Here is a 21,805-nt window from a genome sequence, read left to right as displayed (position 1 = left end):
TTATCTTCTCTCTTCAAGGTAAATTGCAAAGCATTTATAGATAATTTTTGTAGCCTTCCTTTCTTCTAGTTGCCTCTCTGACTTTATGATTGTCTCATATATATTTAGGAAGGACACTCTTTTTGTGTAATTCTGCTTGGTTTTGCACTTGTTTAAATACTAGGACTATCAGGTATTGATGTCCCCATTTACTGAAGGATCTTTTGAAGCTCTAGTGCAATAGAAAATATAATAGACTAAAACTAGAGCTTCAGCTTTCCCGTTCCTAAAATTATAGCATTGATCCTGCTGGATTCTGAAGTTTTGTGACCCGTAGGACTACATAGAGTCCTCAGTGGCCATAATCTGGGAACCGGGGCCTTCTACCCTATACTTTGCATTAGCTCAAACTAAAGAGAAGAAGGTTTCTTTCAACCAAACAGGAGGTTTATTGCTCTCCATTTCTGTTTTTAAATACATAGCATCTCACAGGTGCTCAAATCCAACCTACCAACCCCCAATTCTGTCTAATTTGTCACAATAATCTAAGCCCTTTAGGCATTGTTAGAGTTTTAAAAAAAATGTTTGGTAGTCTGTCTCCAACAGTAACCAGTACTAGATGCTTCAGAAAAAGTGTCAAGAAATTCCTGAATGTGATAATCTGCCCCTAGGAGAAAAGCCTTCCCTAGCCCTGTCACACGTGGTGGTGGTCTTATATCCTGAAGGATATGGGTTTATATTTTTAATACACTTCTTAATCCTATCATGTAACTGTGAATGTTCTCACTGTGCATTAAGTGTATAACCCCTTTCCAAGCCCTCCTAAGCTCTTGTCATTAGCGAATGTAGGCACTGGTGTGGGGAAGTAGATGACAGCTTCATGGCTGAAGATAGCATAGAAGAGATGGGTTGTAAGATTCATTTTAATACACGATTGAGGGTCACTGGGAGTATTTCAGATTGCTGCTACACCCACTAAAAACCTACCACCAACACAGGACAGAAGAGCATGGGAGACTGAGGAGGTTACAATCCATGGTGCCAAAGCATTCAGAGGTAGATTTAGAGATGCAGCCGGTAGGGAGCCTACTCACAAAGAACAATGAAGCTACTTCACATTTAACATGGTACATCAGATACAGGTCATGAGCTCCTTTCATTTAGTAACCGTCCATGCATATTCTAATACTAGTTTTCACAAGTACATCAGCTCTTTTCAATGTTTTTGCTAAAATATTTCATGTGATCTGAATGTCTTCTTTTCCATCAGTGTTTCTACAAGTGGGCTCTCCAATCTACCCTGACATGGCTGTGGTAAGTGTCATTGTAGGGGTGAGGGCAAGGAATGGAGCCACTTTCTGTATATTCTCTGAGTCCCGTCACCAACTTCTCAGATGACTTGCGGTGGCAGAGTCTCCTGCTCTTGTGGTGTCTGGATGGGGAGTACACTAAACTCAGCCATTGCTGTATCAGCCACAGGTAAAGTCTGGCAAGTAGCATCTCATATGTCCATGACTAAATGTGACCCTGTAGCTCTAAACAGCTATACACTCGTCATTGGGTTTGATTTTACGTCATTTGCCATGGACTCGAGAGACTGGAATCTGCCATCTGGGAGATAGGCTCCTGCTGATTAATACTCCTGTTAACTCATAGTCTGTGACTGAATAAGAGAGGATTTTCTTCTAGTTCACAAGGCATCCTAGTTGGATCCAGCCATGGTGTCCAAGGCATCTATTGCTGCTTGTAGGGGTGTTTCACCCACCATCTCCTTGAGATCTTCTCTGTTCTCAGGCATAATCTGTGGCAGAAAGGGTGTAACCCTGTCAAAAAATTATATTTGGGCAGCTGGGCCTGGTGATTTGCCACTTGTAGTTGGAGGCAGTGGAGGAGTAGGATTTCCTTCTGAACAGGTCAAGCTTCTTTGGGTCCTTGTCTTTTGAGGTGCTTTTGTTGGAGATGGATTTCACCTACACCACTGAGACAACCAGAGAACCTGAGCTGGGCACATAAGTAATCAAACCCTTTTTGGAGGGACTTGGTACTGCTTCTCTAACCTCTTTGTAGTGGTTGGTGCTTGCCACACGGCCTTAGTGACATCAAACAGTCCTTCATTTATTGGGAGGGTGATCCTAGCTGGGTCTGAAGTTATCCACATGTCAAACAGCTTATGCAACTTCTTTTGTATGAAAGGCATCTCTATTTCTAGTCATTGGTATCAGTGCAGGGCTATCCACTTCATCAGATGATAACGATGGAAAGACTGTAGGTAGTGAAGCAAGATGATATTGCTGCTCCTCAGGTGCCATTGCCAGATCTTCTGGGCATTTTTTCCTGTCAGTTGTCAGTGGTCTGGCCAGGGATGTCCCTGGGGAGTGCAACCTCTTCCAGGAATTGGACAGGGATTGGCTCCTAGAAGTGTCAAGGCAGACCTCAGTAAGCTCAATAGGGCCACAGTGGCATGCTGTAATAGTATGGCTGGCTTGTGTGATATTGGCCAGTCCAGTGTCATTCCAGATGGGTTGTAGCTAAGCTCTATCAGGAGAGCCGCTTGTTCTTTCAGCTGGCTTGCCCATGGATCTTAGGGAAGAGGGTTTTCTGCTGGTTGGAGGTGAGAACAAATGTCCTGGGGATGGAGAGATGGAATAGATGTACTCTAGGGGCATTGTTGAGGTATATGGCTCTCTGAGTGCCAGGGTCTCCATCAATGCTAGTAACTGCATCAGTAACTAAGTCATTCTGGATCCCGCCTAGGATAGATCTGATGGCATGAATGACTGTACTGAAGGTATAGACACAGATGGCTGTATTATTGGTACCAGAAGGGTCAGTACCGGGGAAGTTTGTCTCAGTGCTGGCAATGGTAGCGTCCCTCATTTTCATTTGTGACTTACTGGTTTTCTCCACAGAGATCATGTGTTCTTTCCCTAGGAGAAGATACTGAACTCTGACTGGAGTCTTTGCCTTTGCTGGTGCAGTCTGTTTAACAATATAGTCTGACTAGCATATAAATATATCATATTAATAGTATGTAATATCTGTACTGTGTATATATTAGTATGCTTTAAACACCAACAACACTGACCACAAATATTCTAAATTGGCCTATACCATAATCCTGTTAATTTATTCTAAGTATCCCATGCCACCATGCATTTGCTGAAGCAAGCATTTGGCACAAGCAGATAGGAAATCTGTCAAAAATCAAGATACGTTCAGTGTATGTCTCAGTGCAAACTAGAGAAGTACCTTCACGGATCAGCACCTAGCATGCTAGTATCCAAAACAAAGATAAGGAAGGATAACAAGAAGTTAGGGAACCAAAACAAAATGATGGGTTGGATTTTAGTGACAAGTAAAGAAACATGTAACTTGTAAAATCATATAAATAATACCAGCTGAAATGTGTAATTTGGAGAGCGTACCTTCTGCAGCATCACTGCATAGGACTGCTCTTCATAGACCACTATCCTTTAGAAGAAACTTTTTCCTTTACTGTATTAATAAATCTGACTGACATGGGTTATTTGGTCTCTTGTGTATATTTCATATCAAATCAAAGTGTGATCAAGCAATTGACTATACAATTTATCAATGTTTTTCTTGGTGCCAGACTTTGGAACCAGAAGTGTCAGTGCCAGCTTTGATGCCAATGGTATTGGTTTCACTGCTAGTAATGTCTACTTCAGCACCTGAATCTTAGGTGTTGCAGGACTGTTGGATGGGGTGTTTTCAGCTGCTGCTGTTTCCAGCACCTGGTGGGTTCAAGTAACTGTCATCCAAGGTCTGAAGAAACCTTTATAGATTGCTCCAGCAAGTGAAGCAGTCAAGTGGCCCATGACTTGATAGTTCTCAGTGAGAATTGGCATATCAAGCATCTATCTGGTATATGCCTCTTCTGCTTAGGCAAGGATAATCTGCTATGCCAATCCTTTAATGAGATAAGCCCGCTGTAGGAAGGGTAAGGTTGAAGCCTGCAGGCTGCGAGTCCACCATGATAAAAACCTGATCTATGAAGAAAAGACTAAACATGCCTAGATTTTAACCTGAGAAAAGACTGAAGGGAGACCTGAGAAGTCCTCACGTATGCTAAGGCTTCTTAGAGAATAGGAATCAATTATTCTCCATGTCTACTGAAGGTAGTACAAGAAGTAATGGGCTTAATCTGCAGCAAGGGAGATTTAGGTTAGATATTAGGAAAAACTTTCTAACTATATCCACAACATTGGAGGTGTTTAAGAACAAGTTGGACAAATACTTGTCAGGGATGGACTAGATTTACTTTGTCCTGCCCAGCACAGGCAGCTAGGTTTGATGATTTCTCAAAGTCCCTTTGAGCCCTACATTTCTATGATTTTATGAAAATTCCCTGAACAGATGGGTATGTATGGGGAAATCTGAGAGTCAGAAATCAGTTCAGGCAGATCTAGTTTGTTCACTACAGTCTTCATAAGGTAAAACAGAAGAGTTCTGAAGACTTTTGAAGAGTTTTATCTTGAGTTCAAGATTACTGAGGCAGACACTCACCAGGTTCTGTCTTGCTGCCATGGATGGTAAGCAGAAACTGAGGGTCACAGCCATTCTGCTCTTTATGCCATTGCATGGGACAATATGGAGGCACATGGTGTATACACAGCCCCAGAAAGTTCTGTTCAGAAGAATCCAGTCTTATGTATATGAGGTGCAGCATGTCTACCAAAGGATCCACAGTGACACATACTTGAAAAACAAGAAATCTCATACCAATTAATTCTGTAGGGCAGAAAGTTTATATTACAATACATAGTTACATAGTAACTACAGATTTATTGTTACAGATTTACATATAGCAACTGAATCTGAAATTATGAACTCTAACTGTTATAATTGTATCTGGGAACTTGATCCCAAACTGACATAAGTTTCAGTGACAACTTCTTCTTTCAGTTGCTGGGGCATGTCAAACGGCTTTGACTTTGGGAGGGTTTCTATAAACACCTTTACTTTGGTAACCTCCTTGGGTTAGTTGATGCCATATGTGATTGAACCTGAGATTGCATCTGTCAGCTGGGAGTCACTGCTTTATCAGAGTCTTGTCATGACTGTGTACATCTGTATTACTGACAAACCATTTAAAAACAATTATTAAAAATAAGTCCTGTCAAATAGTTTCCTCCAGCTTCGGTCCTCCAAGGTGCTGAACATCTCATGGGTCAGGACTGGGTGATCATTTTGGGAGAAGAACTTGACATCCACAGCAGACTTTTGAGCACCATTCCCCACCTTTACAGTGCTATACTGGCATCACCATCCCTCAACCAGGCTCTAGTCAGCACTCTGTGTGCAGCCACCTTTCCTTACGTACATATTCTCTACCACAAATTAGAAAGATAATCTCATAACAAAGAAATTCATTTACGCCTGCTTTTATTATGACGGTTAAGTCCAGCCCACCATTGCTATGATTCTATGAAATTCTATTCCCGATTGTGTAAATGTTCAAGGTATCTGGGGATATTTAGGGATTGCTAGTATGATCAGTCAAAAGGAAATCACGTCAATAAACCAAGATGTATCTTAATTAAGGGATAATGCCACATTTTACAAGATAATCTGGTTCTAGGTAGATAACTGAAGGTCACTGCCAAAGAAAACTGTGCTCCCATCCTATTATCATTGTTAACTATAAATGATGACCCTGATCACAGTTTCTAGGTCAGCATGAAATAAAACAATCTAACCACTTCTTTATTCTTACATTAGCACTTGTTTTCAGTCAAGTGCCAAGTTTAAACAATTCCTAAGGCTTTGCAGCTTTGAGGTGACAAGATCAAGAAAATGATGAGCTGGTTTGTGCTGAACACATAAGTTTAAATTGACAGCAGGCAACAGAACTGGAAAATAGAGATTATAATGTTTTCTCTAAACTGAGCCTGGAAAATTAGTAGATACATTTATTGAAGGAAAGAAAGCTGAAAATTAAAACAGGATGAAGGTAATAAGCTGAGAGAGGAAAGTGCAGAAAAATTCACTTTAACGCATTAAAATACTGTTAGTGATTAAAATGGAAAGTGGTGAAAACGGAAAGTGAGCAGGCTAGATTGTGTCCCAGCTATTCTATTCAGCAGGAATCACTTTAATTGACAATAGCTCTGTGCGTGGTCTGGCTGTCAACAATCAGTTTTGACAGGGTTTCTATTAAATATCTGGGCTCTGAAAGGACAGTTTTGCAATATATATAGGGTTATCTGCTTAGATTTCTTCACCTCCTAAATTGTTTCCAAAAGAGCTGTCTAGTGCTGCTAGCTCAGTCTCACTAGTAGATCAAATGGTTTGCCACTAGGTGGCAGGCATCCAACTTTATTTTTGAAAGCACTGTAGTTTGTGGATACTTTGGTCCCCCACTGACTCAAGATTACCAATCTATTATACATTACTGTTAGAAAAGCAAGGTTATATTCTTTTCCTCATTCAAACATGTCTAAGGATGTTCTCAAAACGACTAGGCTGGCAATATAGTCAGGGCGAGAGCCTGCTTATGCAGTTTAATTGGGACTATGTTATAACAAGATTTAGTCTTATGTATACAGACAATACTGAGCTGCCATGGAGGGAAGGGAGCTGCCTACGTTGTTCAAGTGAATGTTAGCTGGTTACAAATCTCATCCTCTGGTTCCACCAGAGACTTCAGCAGTCCCAGAGAAACAGTGAATATAATCATCTGATCCATTTACATGGGTAAAGGGTTCCACATCCATCTCCATTATCTTGCATGATGAAATCTGTACCAGCTAGTTCAGAAAGATGGATGCCTGTGACATGCGGCCTTCGAGGATAAATTAAAAGAAGAAACTAAAGATAGGAGAAAATTTAAAGAGGACTCCTTACGACAGAAAACATGCCCAAAGCTATTTTAGCTATGTCAGTCATTTGCTTGACTCACTTTCCAATGCTGGTCAACTCTGTCACCGCCCTGCTAAAGAGGGTCACAACTTTGTCTCAACGATTTAAATTTTTTTTTTTTTTACAAACTATTTTTTTGCAAAGCAACTGCACATGCTACCAGAATATCTTGTACTTCTAGAACATGTCAGACAGACTGCAAGCTCCTTTGGGCAGGGACTGTCTTTTGGTTCCATGTTTCTAGTGTACCTTGAACAGTGATACTCAGACTGAGGCTCGTGAGCCGCAAGTGGCTCTTTAATGTGTCTCCTGTGACTCTTTGCAGAACGATATTAAAAGTGTGTGATTTAATTATTAATCGGTTATTAACCAATCAGGATGCTTTTACTTTATTATTAACCAACTGTAGTTGATAAAATAATAATACTTGGTCAATCATTTTGCTTCAGAACAGCACATATAAACTAAATATTTCCTGTCATACTGTTTAAATATGAATACATAGTACTATAGTAAATGAAACAAACAATGAATTTACACTACCGTGGCTCTTCTGGGTAATACTGATTGCTAATTTGGCTCCTGAACCACTGAGGTCTGACTATGAATGAAGGAGACTTGGGCCATGATTGGTGTTCTCAGGCACTATGGTAATATAAATAAATCATCATCAGATGTCAAAGTGCTTTATGAATAAAGCAAAGATTATGCCACAGAGGTCTCTGGAAATGACGGACTCAGTGACATTTTCCGCTTCAGCCCCAGGGCGGCAGGGGGACCCCACAGCACCCAGCTCTACTCCCACAGCAGGACTTGGGTTCTCATCCCCGCATCAGCCCCACATTGTCACAGTTATTTTTGTTATTCCCCGTGACCTGTCTGTGACTTATTTAAAATAACCATGACAAAATCTTAACTTCATTTACGAACAATTTAATGAAGTTTGAGAGCTGGGTATCAGAATGCTAAGGGAGTGGGAACTTATTTGCAAACAATGAGATCAGTGCACACTCAGTGAGAACATTAATTCCCAGCATGGTCATGAGGTTTCCTTGATTCTAAACTAGGTTATATGTCATGCATATCTAAAATGGAGGAGTTGCCATCTTTATCCACCTATCAGCTCCCTACATTCTAGATACTTTGATATCTGTACAATTTTAAAAATGGTTAAAAAATTGGCTGCAAAACAATGTTCATATTTTTCAATTATTGTATTTTTTCATTACTTTTGCACCTTTTGTCATTACTGGAGTCTTTTAATGAAAAAAATCACAACCTTACACTAATCTTCTCAGTCATGTGCTACTTGGACTAGAGTTGCTTCAATCTGCAGATGTAAAGTCATATTCTTGAATTTCAACATGGTTCTACAGATTTTCTGACTTTTAATCTGTCTCTGTATCACTGTACAGCTGCAAAATATAAGCAAGTGACTTCACATTTTACCAATCTGGGTTAGCGTGGTTTTGAATATTAAAGAAAGTCAGCACAGAGTTAGTGTCACTTGCTTGTGAGATTATCGGAAGCGTTAACTTTTTATAATGGAAATGCCGTGACAAACCAGATGGTAACCAAGAACCCTATCTGTCATCTGATTTGTATTATTCTTTTCTAATTTCACTTATGTAGTTCAGACATCTGATTTACTAAGGCTCATATTTTATACATATTCTGACAATCAAAATATATTACCACAAGTGATTGTAGTATTAAAAACAATAAACACTATTTTTAAAGAGGTCTGCAAGTGCAAATATCCATCTTGGCTTAGTTCACTTCAAGTAGAATTTATATACATTACAATACTATACAAAAATTGTCAACCATCAATATGCTTTTCCTTTAAATGTAAAAGCAGAACAAATTTAAAGTCAGTTTTAGAAATAAATTTCTGTAATTTTAGTTTAGTAATGCTTGCCTTTGTCTTTACAAGATAATGTAATGGATTTTTTGAAAAGTAGTTTTAAAAAGATTAAATCTAAATACGCATGTACTCGAGTGACCAGGGAGATTGAAGTATTCTCTGACAGGTTTTTGAATGTTATAATTCTTGACGTCTGAATTGTGTCCATTTATTCTGTTATTTATTATTGTGTACATTGGCCAAATCGGACAGTCTCTACATAAAAGAATAAATGGACACAAATCAAACATCAAGAATTATAACATTCAAAAACTGGTAGGAAAACACTTCAATCTCCCTGGTCACTTAATTACAGACCTAAAGTCACAATATTACAACAAAAAAACTTCAAAAACAGACTCCAATGAGAGACTGCTGAATTGGAATTAATTTGCAAAATGGACACCATTAAATTAGCCTTGAATAAAGACTGGGAGTGTATGGATCATTACACAAAGTAAAACTATTTCCCCATGTTTATTTCCCCCCCATACTGTTCCTCACACCTTCTTGTCAACTGCTGCAAATGGACCATTTTGATTACCACTACAAAAAGTTTTTTTCCTCTCCTGCTGGTAGTAGCTCACCTTAACTGATCACTCTCGTTAGAGTGTGTATGGTAACACCCGTTGTTTCATGTTCTCTGTGTATGTGTGTGTGTATATATATATATATATCTTCCTACTGTATTTTTCACTGCATGCATCCGATGAAATGGGCTGTAGCCCACGAAAGCTTATGCTCAAATAAATTTGTTAGTCTCTAAGGTGCCACAAGTACTCCTGTTCTTTTTTCTGGATAGGGATGCTTTCCTGAATGGAGGCCTAAATGTGGGGTAAATTAATAGTTAAGCGATTTAAAAAAATTAAATTAATCCCATAGAATTGTACTACAAAAAGCAAACCAAAATAGTTTTGCCTGCTCAACAACATGAAGATTCCTGATAGAGAAAAACCCCCACAAAGTTAATTTTTTGAAGTTTATTTTCAATTATAATTTTTGGATAACCAAGCAGCTCTGTAAAGAGAAAGCACAGAAGAGTAATTCTGGCACTTTTGGATAGTACATAATTTTTTTCCAAAAATTTAAAGCACATTTCAGTCCATTTGCTCGGTCCATAGTCCATGTTATATGAGCTAGATTCACTCACAGGATTCCAGAGGAAAGTAACCACATATACAGTCAATGAAACTATCTTCTTGGCTTCATCAGGGCCTTTAAAACATCCTCTAGTCTACTTTAGCTAAACAGAATCCATAGTATACATGATAACTAGAGAATACACTGTATTGAAATGAGAAATGCTCAACACAAATGGGACACTTGGTGGCATGCAGTTTAAACTAAAAGGTATCATTTCAGAAATTTATAAAATCCAAATAGATCAATTAAAAGCAACTAGAAAAAGAATGGACTGTTCATTGTTACTGTAAAAAAGGCACTTGGAGTTAATGAGACCAGAACTGAAGGGTTTGCAGCTGACACAAAGTTCAATTTTGTTTCATAAAAAGGCTCCAATACCAAGGGATGCTACTCAAGTTTCCTGAAGTTTTACATTAACACAAGTTGCTGAACAGATTATAATAAAGACATAAATGTTTACAACCAACTTGTAAAAATAAGAAAAGCATAGTATAAGCAAAATATTAAAAAACAGCAATGCATAGCCTTCCTTTGAGATAATGCCTAACTTTAGACACCAAGTGTCAAATTCTTGTGTTTAAGATACCCTTTCAGTAGCATTATCGTGATAAAATTGACTTAAGAAAATGTAACAAAGTTTCACCTGCTCCCATTCAAAGGAGATTTGAGGTCATAAACCTGCCAAAACAATGTCAATATTTTCAACATCCTTGATGACTAACATCAAGTAAATGGAATACCAATCACACTCTTCTCACAGCTGTCTCACTGGAGGCATCCATTAAATCACTTTTCAGAGTAATGATTTAATTCTTCTCTAACATTTACACAGTAATGCATTTAAAGTTCTTTCAATGTTGCCCACCACAGATTTTCCTTTTCTCTTCAACAAACAATTAAGCACTTCCACAGAAAGAATATTTGGCAATTTCATACTCCACAGAAAGGTGGATTTGCAATAGCTCACTTTATATTAAAAGCCATCAGTGGTCTTTCCTCTCGTTTTTGCCAAGGACTCTTTTTATCTTCTCCTTGGTCATCTTCATCATCGTCGTCATCATCTTCATCGTGAATGGATGTTCCATGTTCGGGACTAGTCAGTGGGTCAGGTGTGGTTTCTGCTGTTCTTTTTATTGTTTCCTCCTGCAGGCTGGGCAACTGGACCCCACTTCTCCTGCTAGCTCCATCCAATAGGCTTCTTAGGGTACTGTCCTCAGGGCTGCAAACTGCTGTTCCACATTCACTGCCACTTTGGTCCATATCATCCAAATACACAAGCTGTGTATAAGCTGTGCTATCTGACACTTTCTGCTCTCTTTGATGGTTTGCCTGTAGTGGCTGGTGAGTCTGTTGCAGGGACAAATGATCTCCTCTTCCCCTTCGGGCAGATTTTGGTTCATTCATGTCAACACCAGAATCCAAACTGGCATCATTACTTCCATTCCTTCCAGCTCTTTGGAGATCAATGTATGAATGTCTAACATGAGCATTTGAACGTCCATCTAGAGAAACAAACCATGCCCGAGGATGAGGCAATGGCTTTCCACCTCCTAGCTCCATCAGAGCTTTTTCTGTAAGGAGCTGCACTTCACTATTCATTTGAGCCAGAGATGCATCATTAAGTGAGGCAGGAATGGATATGGACTCCGACATAGAAGCATTTTGTGGACTCCATTCACTTGCACCTGCATCTTGCAAATGTTGCTGAGATATTGCTTGTGATGATAACTGTTGGGGTTGCATCTGCTGCTGAGGATGCGGAAAAAGCTGCACATGAGGGTTAGAAAGCTCAGCCTGAAGTCTTTCAATATCAATCTGCTGGTCAGCTGGGACAACCAATGGTTGGCTAACATAAGGGTGTTCTCCTGGTAACTTCATGTAATGACCTGGGATGACCAATGTAGGCAATACTTTTCTGTAAACACTGTCATTAACTTGGTCAACAGAATTGCAGCAGATCAACTGACCTGGTCGAGGAAAAGATGTAGGTCGTTCAAGATGATCAACAGAACGAGACATCATACATTCAGTAGGTCTGCAATCTAGCAGTTCTTTTTCAGGGGCTGATGGGGAGGGGTACATTTGTTCCTGAATATTGTATTTACTTCCTGAAGAAATATGGTTTATGGATGCTTGAATCTCTCTCTCTTGCTTTTCAAATAAAGGTTGAGACAGCATAGCATTGTAACTTCTCCTGTAATCTTCTTTGATAGGGGACTCATATCCTTCTGATGTTTCCATGGAATTTCTTAGTTTTGAAGGAAAAGTATCCCCTGACTTATGGTAATCTTTTCTTAAAGTCCCACTAGGAGTCAGGTTCTCCATGGAGATTCGGCTCTTGTCTTTCTCCTTATGAGAAAGCAGTTCCTCTCGGGAGCTAAACTCCTGTGAGGTACTGTACGAATGTTTGAGCATAGGAGTGTGCAAATCTGCTTCTCCACTAGAAGATACCAATTCCATGTGGACAGCACTCATTAACTCCTTAACGCCTGAGTTTTCAGTGTGCCCATTGCTGGCAACAGACATCCCACCAGGAAATTCTGACTCCCGTCGGGAAAATATTAAATTGATGTGGGACATGGAGGTTGATTGATCCTTCTTAGAACCATCCAATGCTGTAGAAAGCTGCAGTTTCTTATGGTGCTGACGTGGTTTCAAACACTTCCTCCTATAGCATGCCATAACAAAAAGAGTTACATATGTTTATGACTGTTGCACATAAATAAGATCAGCAGGCGTGAAATAGTGGGATTTTCAAGCAATGACTGAAAACTCAACTCTCAGTAGCAAAGTTCAATTAAAAAGGAATCAGTGTGAATTAAATAAGCATTAGGGAAACACCCCAAGCACTTAATTTTAAACTGGGCTAGTGTCTGGAACAGAAAAGCCTAACGAGAGCCAATAGCATGTATTCACTGACAAAGGCTTACAATTCATTTTAGAATAGGGATTGTTGAAAACTGATCATATACAGCACTGAAACAGGTAGAGTTATGGCTCAAGATATACACATCTTCTCTTTGATCCACAGTACTAAAACGTCTTCTACAGAAAATGTATAAGTTATAAAGGTGCCATGCTTCACATAACCCCTTTCCTAACAAACATGGGGAAAACAGCTTGCACTATATACAACCAGCAACATGAGGAAGGACTTTAGCTCACTGTCTCTTTCCTTTTCAAGTACAGTGAGGTACATAATTCTTGCTTTTTTAAATGTAACTTTTTTCAACAGAAGATTGTACATAATTTCAGTATCATGCAAGCAGAGATGTTTACATTCTAAATGCAAACTGAATGACCAAAATGGTAAACTTTACCTGCAATAATACAAAAGAAGACAGAGCAAAACCACAAGTATGAGAGCCATCCCTCCTAGAATTGCCAAAAGAAACATTGTGTGATAGGTGGTAATGTCCTGTGTTACAATGGGACCTAGAAGGCAAGAAAACAGAGTTTGGACTTGTGACAACCTTTAAACAAAGAAAGGCAAATTAATTGACAGTCACGACACATTCTTCCATGCTGTCAGGATGCTAAATGAACAAAACTGCTATTAGGTGCTCCTCACCTGCAGTGCCTGCTTATGCTGTATCTGAGAAAGATGTGGTGAGAGTGACTGATGGTTCTGCTGGCAACAAACGCCAAACAGTTTGTTCTGTGGAAATCCATCTGACTGCAAGAACAGCATGCCATGCTAAGCATTGCTTCCTGGCTCCATCCAATACCACAGTGCCCCAACCTCACACAGCTGAAGTGCAGAAGCCCCTGCAGTATCTTCAGCCAGTGGCGTGCATGCTGCAGAACTACTGCTTTCCCTCTGCTGCCTGTTTTGAGATTTCTTTTTATCAGTTTTGATCAATTTGCAGTAAATAGCAGATGTGGCACATTAAGGGCTTCATCTTTAGAGGTACTGGTTGCTCATATCTCTAGTTTGAGTCACTAGGAACTGTGGGTTTTAAGGACCTCTGAAAGCCAGGCCCTTAAATACAGTAGAGTAAAACTAAAGATTTTAAGAACTATTGATAAACTCTTTACTCACAGAGAAAGAGACATGTATACAACTTCCACTCCCAGTTATGAACGTGTAATCCCATTAGTTTATCAGATCCTTCACACAGTTTGAAATACAGAGCCAAATTTTGTTTTCAGACAGAAAGGTTCAACTCCCAGTGACAGGGTTACATGGGTATGTACTGTGACTGAACAGAATTTTGCCTGTTCGTTTGAACAATGTTAAGGATCTAACCTAGAGGTTTCTAAACTGTGGTCTATGAAACACTCGTGCTTCAAGAACCATTGCTGGTGAATGGGAGAGGACATGGCTCATGAGACTCTCAATTAAAGAGTGGTTCCACTGTGACAAAGTCTGAAAAACGCTGGCCTACCCTTAAGAAAGTAAAGTCAGAGCACAAGGGAATCTCTACTCTAAAGGAAAAACTACAAGGACAATCAAAACTCTTGATAAGGTGAAATATTGTAGATATATGGGGCCAAATTTGCGACTGGTATAAACATCATTAAAGTCAGAGACAAGAAAATCACACAAACATCTGTCCCCCCCCCTTTTAAAGGTACAATTAATTTTACAAGATTATTTTGAATTCAAACACAGTTTGTCCTTGTCTATACCCATAACTAAACCTTGGTTCAGCCCTAGGTCAAGCTGGATCTTTCAGCAATTGAATTTTTTTATAGCATAAACTTAAATAAATTGTTTAAGGAAAGAAAGATGCCAGAAAGATTATTTCTCCATATACTGAGGAAGCTCAGTGGAATCTATTTGGGCAGACTTGAAAACTAATCCTTACACAGTAGGTTGCTTTGTTTATGTACATGGTCTGTTTGTGTAGTCAGGACAAGGCATTTTCATCACACTACCTCTGTTATGAACTTATCAAAACCTAATGAATGAAGACTCTCCAAGGAGGTGGTTTTTGTTTGGTTTAAAAAAAGAAGTCTGTGTTCATTTGAAGCCGGGGAACTGGAATAAGAGAGCTGGCCACAGGAGAAAAAAAAAAACAACAACACAATAACAACTATCAAGCCACATCATGAATAGTTTCAACAGGAGTACAGGTACACATCACAGCTAGTTTACATTGATTTCTATGTTATTTAAATAGCTTCCTGAATGCCAACCAATGACAATCTGCAAAGGGCAGTACAGAATCTGGTATGTTGCTTATTTAGGGCCAAATTCCACCCTAAATTACACCTGGGCAAACTCAATGAAGTGAATGAGATAATAGCAGGTGTCAGGATAAAACTTCAACAGCTTTCAAAAGAACAATTAAGAAGACTCTAAATTGTGATTGTATTAGCTTCAGGTGAATGCATTTAAAAAACTTCATAACAGATGTTTTAGTAATTGCTGCAAAGAGTCCTGTGGCACCTTCTAGACTTATAAACGTATTGGAGCATGAGCTTTCGTGGGTGAATACCCACTTCGTCGGATGCATACGAAGTGGGTATTCACCCACGAAAGCTCATGCTCCAATATGTCTGTTAGTCTATAAGGTGCCACAGGACTCTTTGCTGCTTTTATAGAACCAGATTAACACAGCTACCCCTCTGATACTTAGCAATTGTTGGAACTCACAAGTACATTGATATCATTATTCCCCTCACTTTCTAGCAATTACTTTACCAGATAGTGGTGACACAAGTGACAACAGTGCAAGGAATACTTCCTTATAAAGTTTCATGTGTAAGTGATTTTGAGTACAGGGATTCTTCCCCTCTCTCCAAAAGATTTTAACCCTTTACTTTCAGATTTCTCTTTTGTAATAATCCATTATTGATCAAAATGTGGCATCTCAGATGGAGTCATCCTGGAAAATATAAGTGTTATATATGAATACATTAATACTCATTACTGGAAATACTAATACATTTCAATTCAGTCTTACCTGGGTTAGTAGGAGACATGGCTGCAACCCAATAACCTAACTGTGGGGCAATGTATGTCCAGGTCAGCTGATTTCCTTCTTGTTGTACAAGCCCTAAACTACTCTTCAACCATGTCCCTGTAAAAAAGAAGATACAAAATGGGGCATCTTATTTTTTAATATGAGATCAGCATATACTAGTGAAAAAAAATGGTAACAAAACTTTTGTCTTAAAACTTATCATTAAGCACTATAAGTCAAAAATCACTCTAAAGATATGGGGAAGTTGCAGGTCTTTAAACACATCTCTCTTTGACAATCATTGCTGAGTTCTTCCATGAGAAGTCATTTGAGAAGCTTTATACTAAAATGAAGCTGTTTAAAATAAAGTAAAACTATTAAAGCTTCTAAAATGGATGTGAGAACTAGTGGTTGCCATCCCGGATTCCCTTTGCTGGAGGAGGTTATTTCTGAAGCTACTACATAGTGACTTCAAATATATTGTTTTAAATTTTGTGAAGCCCCTTTTAGAATTCTCACCGTTCAAAGAGGCATTATGAAATTACAGCAAATCTCTCCAAGCTTCTATTTTGGCTGCAAAGATTTCCTTCTAAGCACATGGATAGACATATACTGTATGCACACATGTATTCAGCATTCCATATCCCCATCTCCCTTACTTGCAATCGCCTTTTAGAAGCATAAACCTTTTTATTTCCTAGAGAGGGTTTTGTTTTTTCATCTAGAAAACTTTGATTCTTTAACTCCTGTGTTTCCAACAGACAGGGAACTATTTTCTGTTTAGCAATTTGTTTCAGCAGCACCATCAGAGGCTCAGTCAAAATACACGTTTTGTGACTAGTGTTTGCTAGGTAACAACACAGAATATTTTTAAAACATGCCTTTCAAGGGAAACGGCGTATATATATTTTAAACAGGTATTGATAATCCAAAGGAAATTAAGTTGGTCAGGCTTTCATCCTGAAGTATGCAGAGTACTAACTTTAAAAAAAATGGCGCTTCTACTTTCAAAGGATACAGTGCATTGTAAATCACAGTTTTATGAAAAAGCTTTAAAATTAGATAATTATTTGCATTTTGTTACACATTAAGGTTCCAGCTCAGGGGCCTAATAAAAAAATTGGTTTAAATTCTGAGCCAAAGCATCTTAATAATGCTAGTAGACTACTCCATTCTCCCTGAATGACACACTGGATTACTGTGCTTCAGACTACTGAAAATTTAAAAATCGAAACAGGATGTTCTCAGGCTTCTGAAGGGCTATTGCAAGTAGAGGAATTTGCTGAGTCCTGTGGTGCAGCTACTATTCCTTAGAAAGAAATCTTTGCAGTTCATACAGAAAATTTGAGAGTTTTGTGGTCATTTTAGAATGCCTCTCTGAATAGTAAGGCTTCCAAAAGACACGTTCAAATTTATGTTGATCTAGCATTCTGTTTTACTACCATCAGTGGGTGCCAAACTAGACAACAAATAAAAAAAACCTAAATAAAATTGGAGTTCTTCATACACTTCAAAAATATATCATATTAGTATCTATAATATCCCATGTACTTCAATGGATAAACACCTGCCATTCTCAAAGTTTAGTTATAAATTTCTGCTACAAAGGGGAAGCTGAAATGCTGAAATTACCTAACACGTTTTCAAGAGAGCTATATTCAGTACAGTATTGTATCCTGACTAGCCTTCCCTCCAAGTGGTCATCAATGTCTCTGGCCTGAAACTAAGCCCTTTTTATGATGTCACTAATGAATTAGAGGAGGAAATGGTGGTGGAGGAAAGGTGAAAATTTTAAAATGATTGTAAAACACATTTAAGAGATTTTATTAGTTATATGTAACACCACAAAATTAACCTTAAAGTTTTGATGATTTCCACTGTAGTTCTTAAATTATCCACATGAGCAAATCATGGAAGTGTATGATGAGTGGCTTCTTTTAAAGAACATATTTGAATATTTATTTATTTTTTTCTTCTACATAATCAAATCCTTGTAAATCATATTTTTTGATCTCAGCATAGAACTTGTGTTGATAAAGTAGAAGTTTTTTGCAGGACACATAACATTTGACAGACTGCTACATAGAGGAGAAAACCATCGACATATACCGACTTGGCATTTGAAACCTGGTTGAACTTGTAGCCGGTAATCACATTCAATATTGGTGCAGAGTGGGGGAGTGGAGAGGAAAGTATTTTCTGTGTTGTAAGGGAGGTATCCAATAGATATAATGTGTCATTTCACACAACATCAGCATCAACATTGTAATTTGAGCACTTCATCTACTGTAATTAATTTGTCTACAGAACAACCCTACAAAGTAGGGAAGTATTATCAGAGGCAATGACAGTGAAATGACTTGGCTAAGGTCACAGAAGAAGTTTCTAGTAGGCCCAAGGAATAAAACGAATCGGGAACTCCCAAGCAGCCACTTTTCCCCTTGATCTTCCACCAGGTAATTTTCCAGTAGCAGACATTTGTCCCTCCAATAGCCTTGAATGAGAAGCTGAGAACATAGCCAACAATCTCATAAGGAATGTCCTTATTCCATCAACTTTTGGTACAGTGACTGCTGTCTGCGACTGAAACGACAATCAGCAAGAACATTGTCCACAGCTGAAACCACAATTTTCTACTATCCTCAGCAGGATCAGCCTTGATAATAAAACCACCTTGGCTTGGTATAAACCCTGTTTCAAAGACATGATGCTAAATGCAGAATGAATAAATATTATTAAAAAGCATAGCAGCATAAAAGAGCATTTGGAGAGTGTGCAGGAGTCTAAAAGGGCAGATAAAAAAAAGCAGAAACCAAACAGCAGAGAGAGAGTATGTCTGTGTGGTAGGGGTGATGAGGAGACTTATTCAAGCCAAGCTTCTTTTACAGTTTCAATACCCCCAAAGATACAGGCACATTCCTACCTTAGTAGCACAGCTGACATCTTTGGTACTTTATAGGTTACACGATAGAAGTGGGAGACATTTGGACATTAACAGAAATAGATTAATTTACCATTACTTTGGATCAAGTTAAAGGGTAAGGCAGGGAGGCTTTCAGGACTAATATCTAAGACTACAGAAGAAGAGAGGAGCAGGCTCCTGTCCTAGGACTTGAGACACACACTAGGGCAGAAAGTATCCTCCTCCTTTCTGGTGCAAGTCTATTTTAAAATATATTTCACACAGGCAAAAGTGTGATGCAAGTTTTGTGATTAAAAAGTCACTAGCTCTAACTGCTCAAGAAATTCCTTAAAATGCCACTTATTTCAGTCTCTGCAACAAGGCAAGTTTAAGGGGAGTCAAAAACCTAGGTGCTGAGGCCCTGCAGTTCTTATTGACTTCAGCGGGACAGTGCTCCGCACTTCTGAGGATCAGGATTTTCGAGTTTATCCATGAATCCCTCATCACATCAATGACTGGATAACTATAGAGAATGAGGAATTTTATATCTGCAGCCAAATCCACGTTTATGGCAGGAGTCATTATTGCAGTTATTCACTAGGGGGAATATGTGTCCAGCTTGCCTTACTCACACTGCTCTGGAACAAACAGAATCCTTGTGGTGCCTCTTTAAAAGCTTTTTTGCTAATTATGTGCCTGCACAGCACAGTGATCAAGAAGCTAACAGAGACTACACTCTTATCACTGTGAGCAAAGCTCACTTTTTATTCCAGCAGAACAAGATTGCTCACATTTTTCCAACAAAAGGAAGCTCTGTACTTGTAGAGAAAGCAAACAAAAGGGCATACGAAGCATAAGGCTAGCCAGCCTTCTTGCCTGTCCTCCACTCATTTAGCTCGCCCACCAGTTTTTGCTAACTGCTGGCTATCTTTCAGAACACTAACTGGTTGGTGTAACACAAAACGCCAGCCAGAGAAGCTGGCGTTCCCTCTCTCTTAAGAGAGGGCCAGAGCTCTAGAAACGTACCTGGTACCTACTACATGGGTCACCACTGGACACCACCATGGGTCACACTTATTTCCTATTTTAAATACAGAGAAAGCTTTGGTACACCAGATACCACTACGTGGTGACAACTGGAAAATGCTGAGTTTTTAATGGAGATCATTCTATTCTCAGAGAACTAAATACATTGTCTCCTAGAGCCCTAGGGGAACCATCCTTGGCATTGGCATGAGGCAATCTGATGGGAAGCCCACTGCATACCTCTCCCTGTATCAAGACTGTACTAAAGGTCCCTCTCATCTTTTATATCTGTCATTTCTCACCAATAGGTATTTGACACATTTGAGTCTCTCCCCCAGGTGGTGGCCAAAGAGTGATGTATTCCATGTTCCATAGCAACAGCAGCAGCAGATTGAGCCAGTTCTTCTACTGGTCCCAGTCAAAGTGCTGTATTTTTTTCTTGCAATAAGCTAGCCACAAATGTACACAGTATTCCAGGCAAGGGTGCACTATCACTGTATATAACTGCATTATAAAATTTGCACTATTAGTACAGTGCTCACTTTATATTATTTTATTACAAATGTTTGCACTGTAAAAAAGACTACAAAGAGATAGTACAACCTATAAGCCAAAGCACAAAGGGGGCATACCAATGTTTAGCATATCTGGCATGTAAATACCTTGCAACACTGGCTACGTCACTGGCATGTGAACATCTGTTTTCGCTTTCGGATGACATTGTATATAAGAAGTGGGCAGTATTATTTCCTGTAAATATAAACAAACTTGTTTGTCTTAGTGATTGGCTGAACAAGCAGTAGGACTAAATTGACTTGCAGACTCTAAAGTTTTATATCGTTTTGGTTTTGAGTGCAGTTATGGGAAAAAAAATTCTACATCTGTAGTGCAATCTCTTTATTGTGAAAATGCAACTTACAATACTATTTCTTTTATCTTTTTTACAGTGCAAATATTTGTAATAAAAATAAAGTGAGCACTGTACACTTTGTATTCTGTATTGTAATTGAAATCAATATTTGAAAATGTAGAAAAACATCCAAAATATTTATAATAAATTTAAATTGGTATTCTATTATTGTTTAACAGTGCAATTAAAACTGCAATTAATTGTGAGTTTTTAAATCTAGTTAATTTGTTTTGTGTTAATCACTTGAGTTAACTGGGATTAATTGACAGCTGTAATAATTATCCAAAGAAAAAACTATCTCTATTCTAGATTTCAACTTTTTATGCTGCCCTGGATAAGCATTGGTCATAATTGTGCTGGACCAGGAATAGCACAGAGAATTAGTCTCCATCCATACCCCATGCTCCCTCTTCCTTGCATGAGGATGGGATGTGGAATAACTTACTTCATCCCTTTTCATAGAGCAGCTTCCTCTCTTTCAGGATGCCCAGCTAGATACTCTGGCCTGTGAAGAGGGCATTGGAGTGCAATGGAGGCAGGGCTCTGGTTGAGTGAGGGTTATGAAGAGCTAGTCCATTGCACCCAACTTTCTCCCTCCCTTCAAAACACAACAGAACAAAGAAGACAATCACAAATCATCCACACTGCTAAGTAAGCTGTAGATATGCAGACAGATGAGAATTTGTTGGATAAAAAGTTGACAGTTTTTAAGACACTGGTTCTAAAGCTCAAAAGAATATTTCACAGTGCCCATGTGCATCTTTTAAGCAGAAGCAGTAAGTTTTATATAGTATGTGAGTAGTGTATGGTTGGGACAATTTACCATTGCCACTAAATCTATAAAGTTCATGGAAAACTTCTATATATAGAGAGAGAATTCTTTGTCTTTCCCTCCCCCATTACTATTCAATGGAGTTTTTCTTTGTCGTTTCCCCCCATTACTGTTCTGTAGAGCCAACATGCTGATCCAGGATTAAACCATGTTGGCTCAAATGAGCAGTTGGGGGAATGTTTAGTTTTCTTATAACTCTTCCCTCACCAAGATTTCACAGTTGTCAATGGTACTCACTCACGCTCGGAATAAAGAGAAAACTGTATTAGGCAGTAAATACAAAAAATATTTTTTTAAAAGGTAAACCTAAATA

General features: G+C 38.7%; 1 protein-coding gene across 1 annotated transcript in view; it reads right to left on the bottom strand.

Moving 5' to 3' along the window:
- Positions 1 to 9,417: 9,417 nt before the first annotated feature.
- FAM171A1 (family with sequence similarity 171 member A1) overlaps positions 9,418 to 21,805 on the bottom strand; it is a 125,251-nt gene continuing 112,863 nt past the window's right edge. The window contains exons 6-8 of the mRNA XM_050939544.1: positions 15,823 to 15,939; positions 13,231 to 13,345; positions 9,418 to 12,578 (exon numbers count right to left, since the gene is read on the bottom strand). Of these exons, the coding sequence (XP_050795501.1) occupies positions 10,874 to 12,578; positions 13,231 to 13,345; positions 15,823 to 15,939 (1,937 nt within the window). The 3' untranslated portion in view covers positions 9,418 to 10,873. The remainder of the gene's footprint in view (positions 12,579 to 13,230; positions 13,346 to 15,822; positions 15,940 to 21,805) is intronic.

This window comes from Gopherus flavomarginatus, chromosome 2, assembly GCF_025201925.1.
Source record: "Gopherus flavomarginatus isolate rGopFla2 chromosome 2, rGopFla2.mat.asm, whole genome shotgun sequence".
In the NCBI taxonomy this organism is placed as follows: Eukaryota; Metazoa; Chordata; order Testudines; family Testudinidae; genus Gopherus; species Gopherus flavomarginatus.
This window is presented reverse-complemented; position numbering and strand designations above follow the sequence as displayed.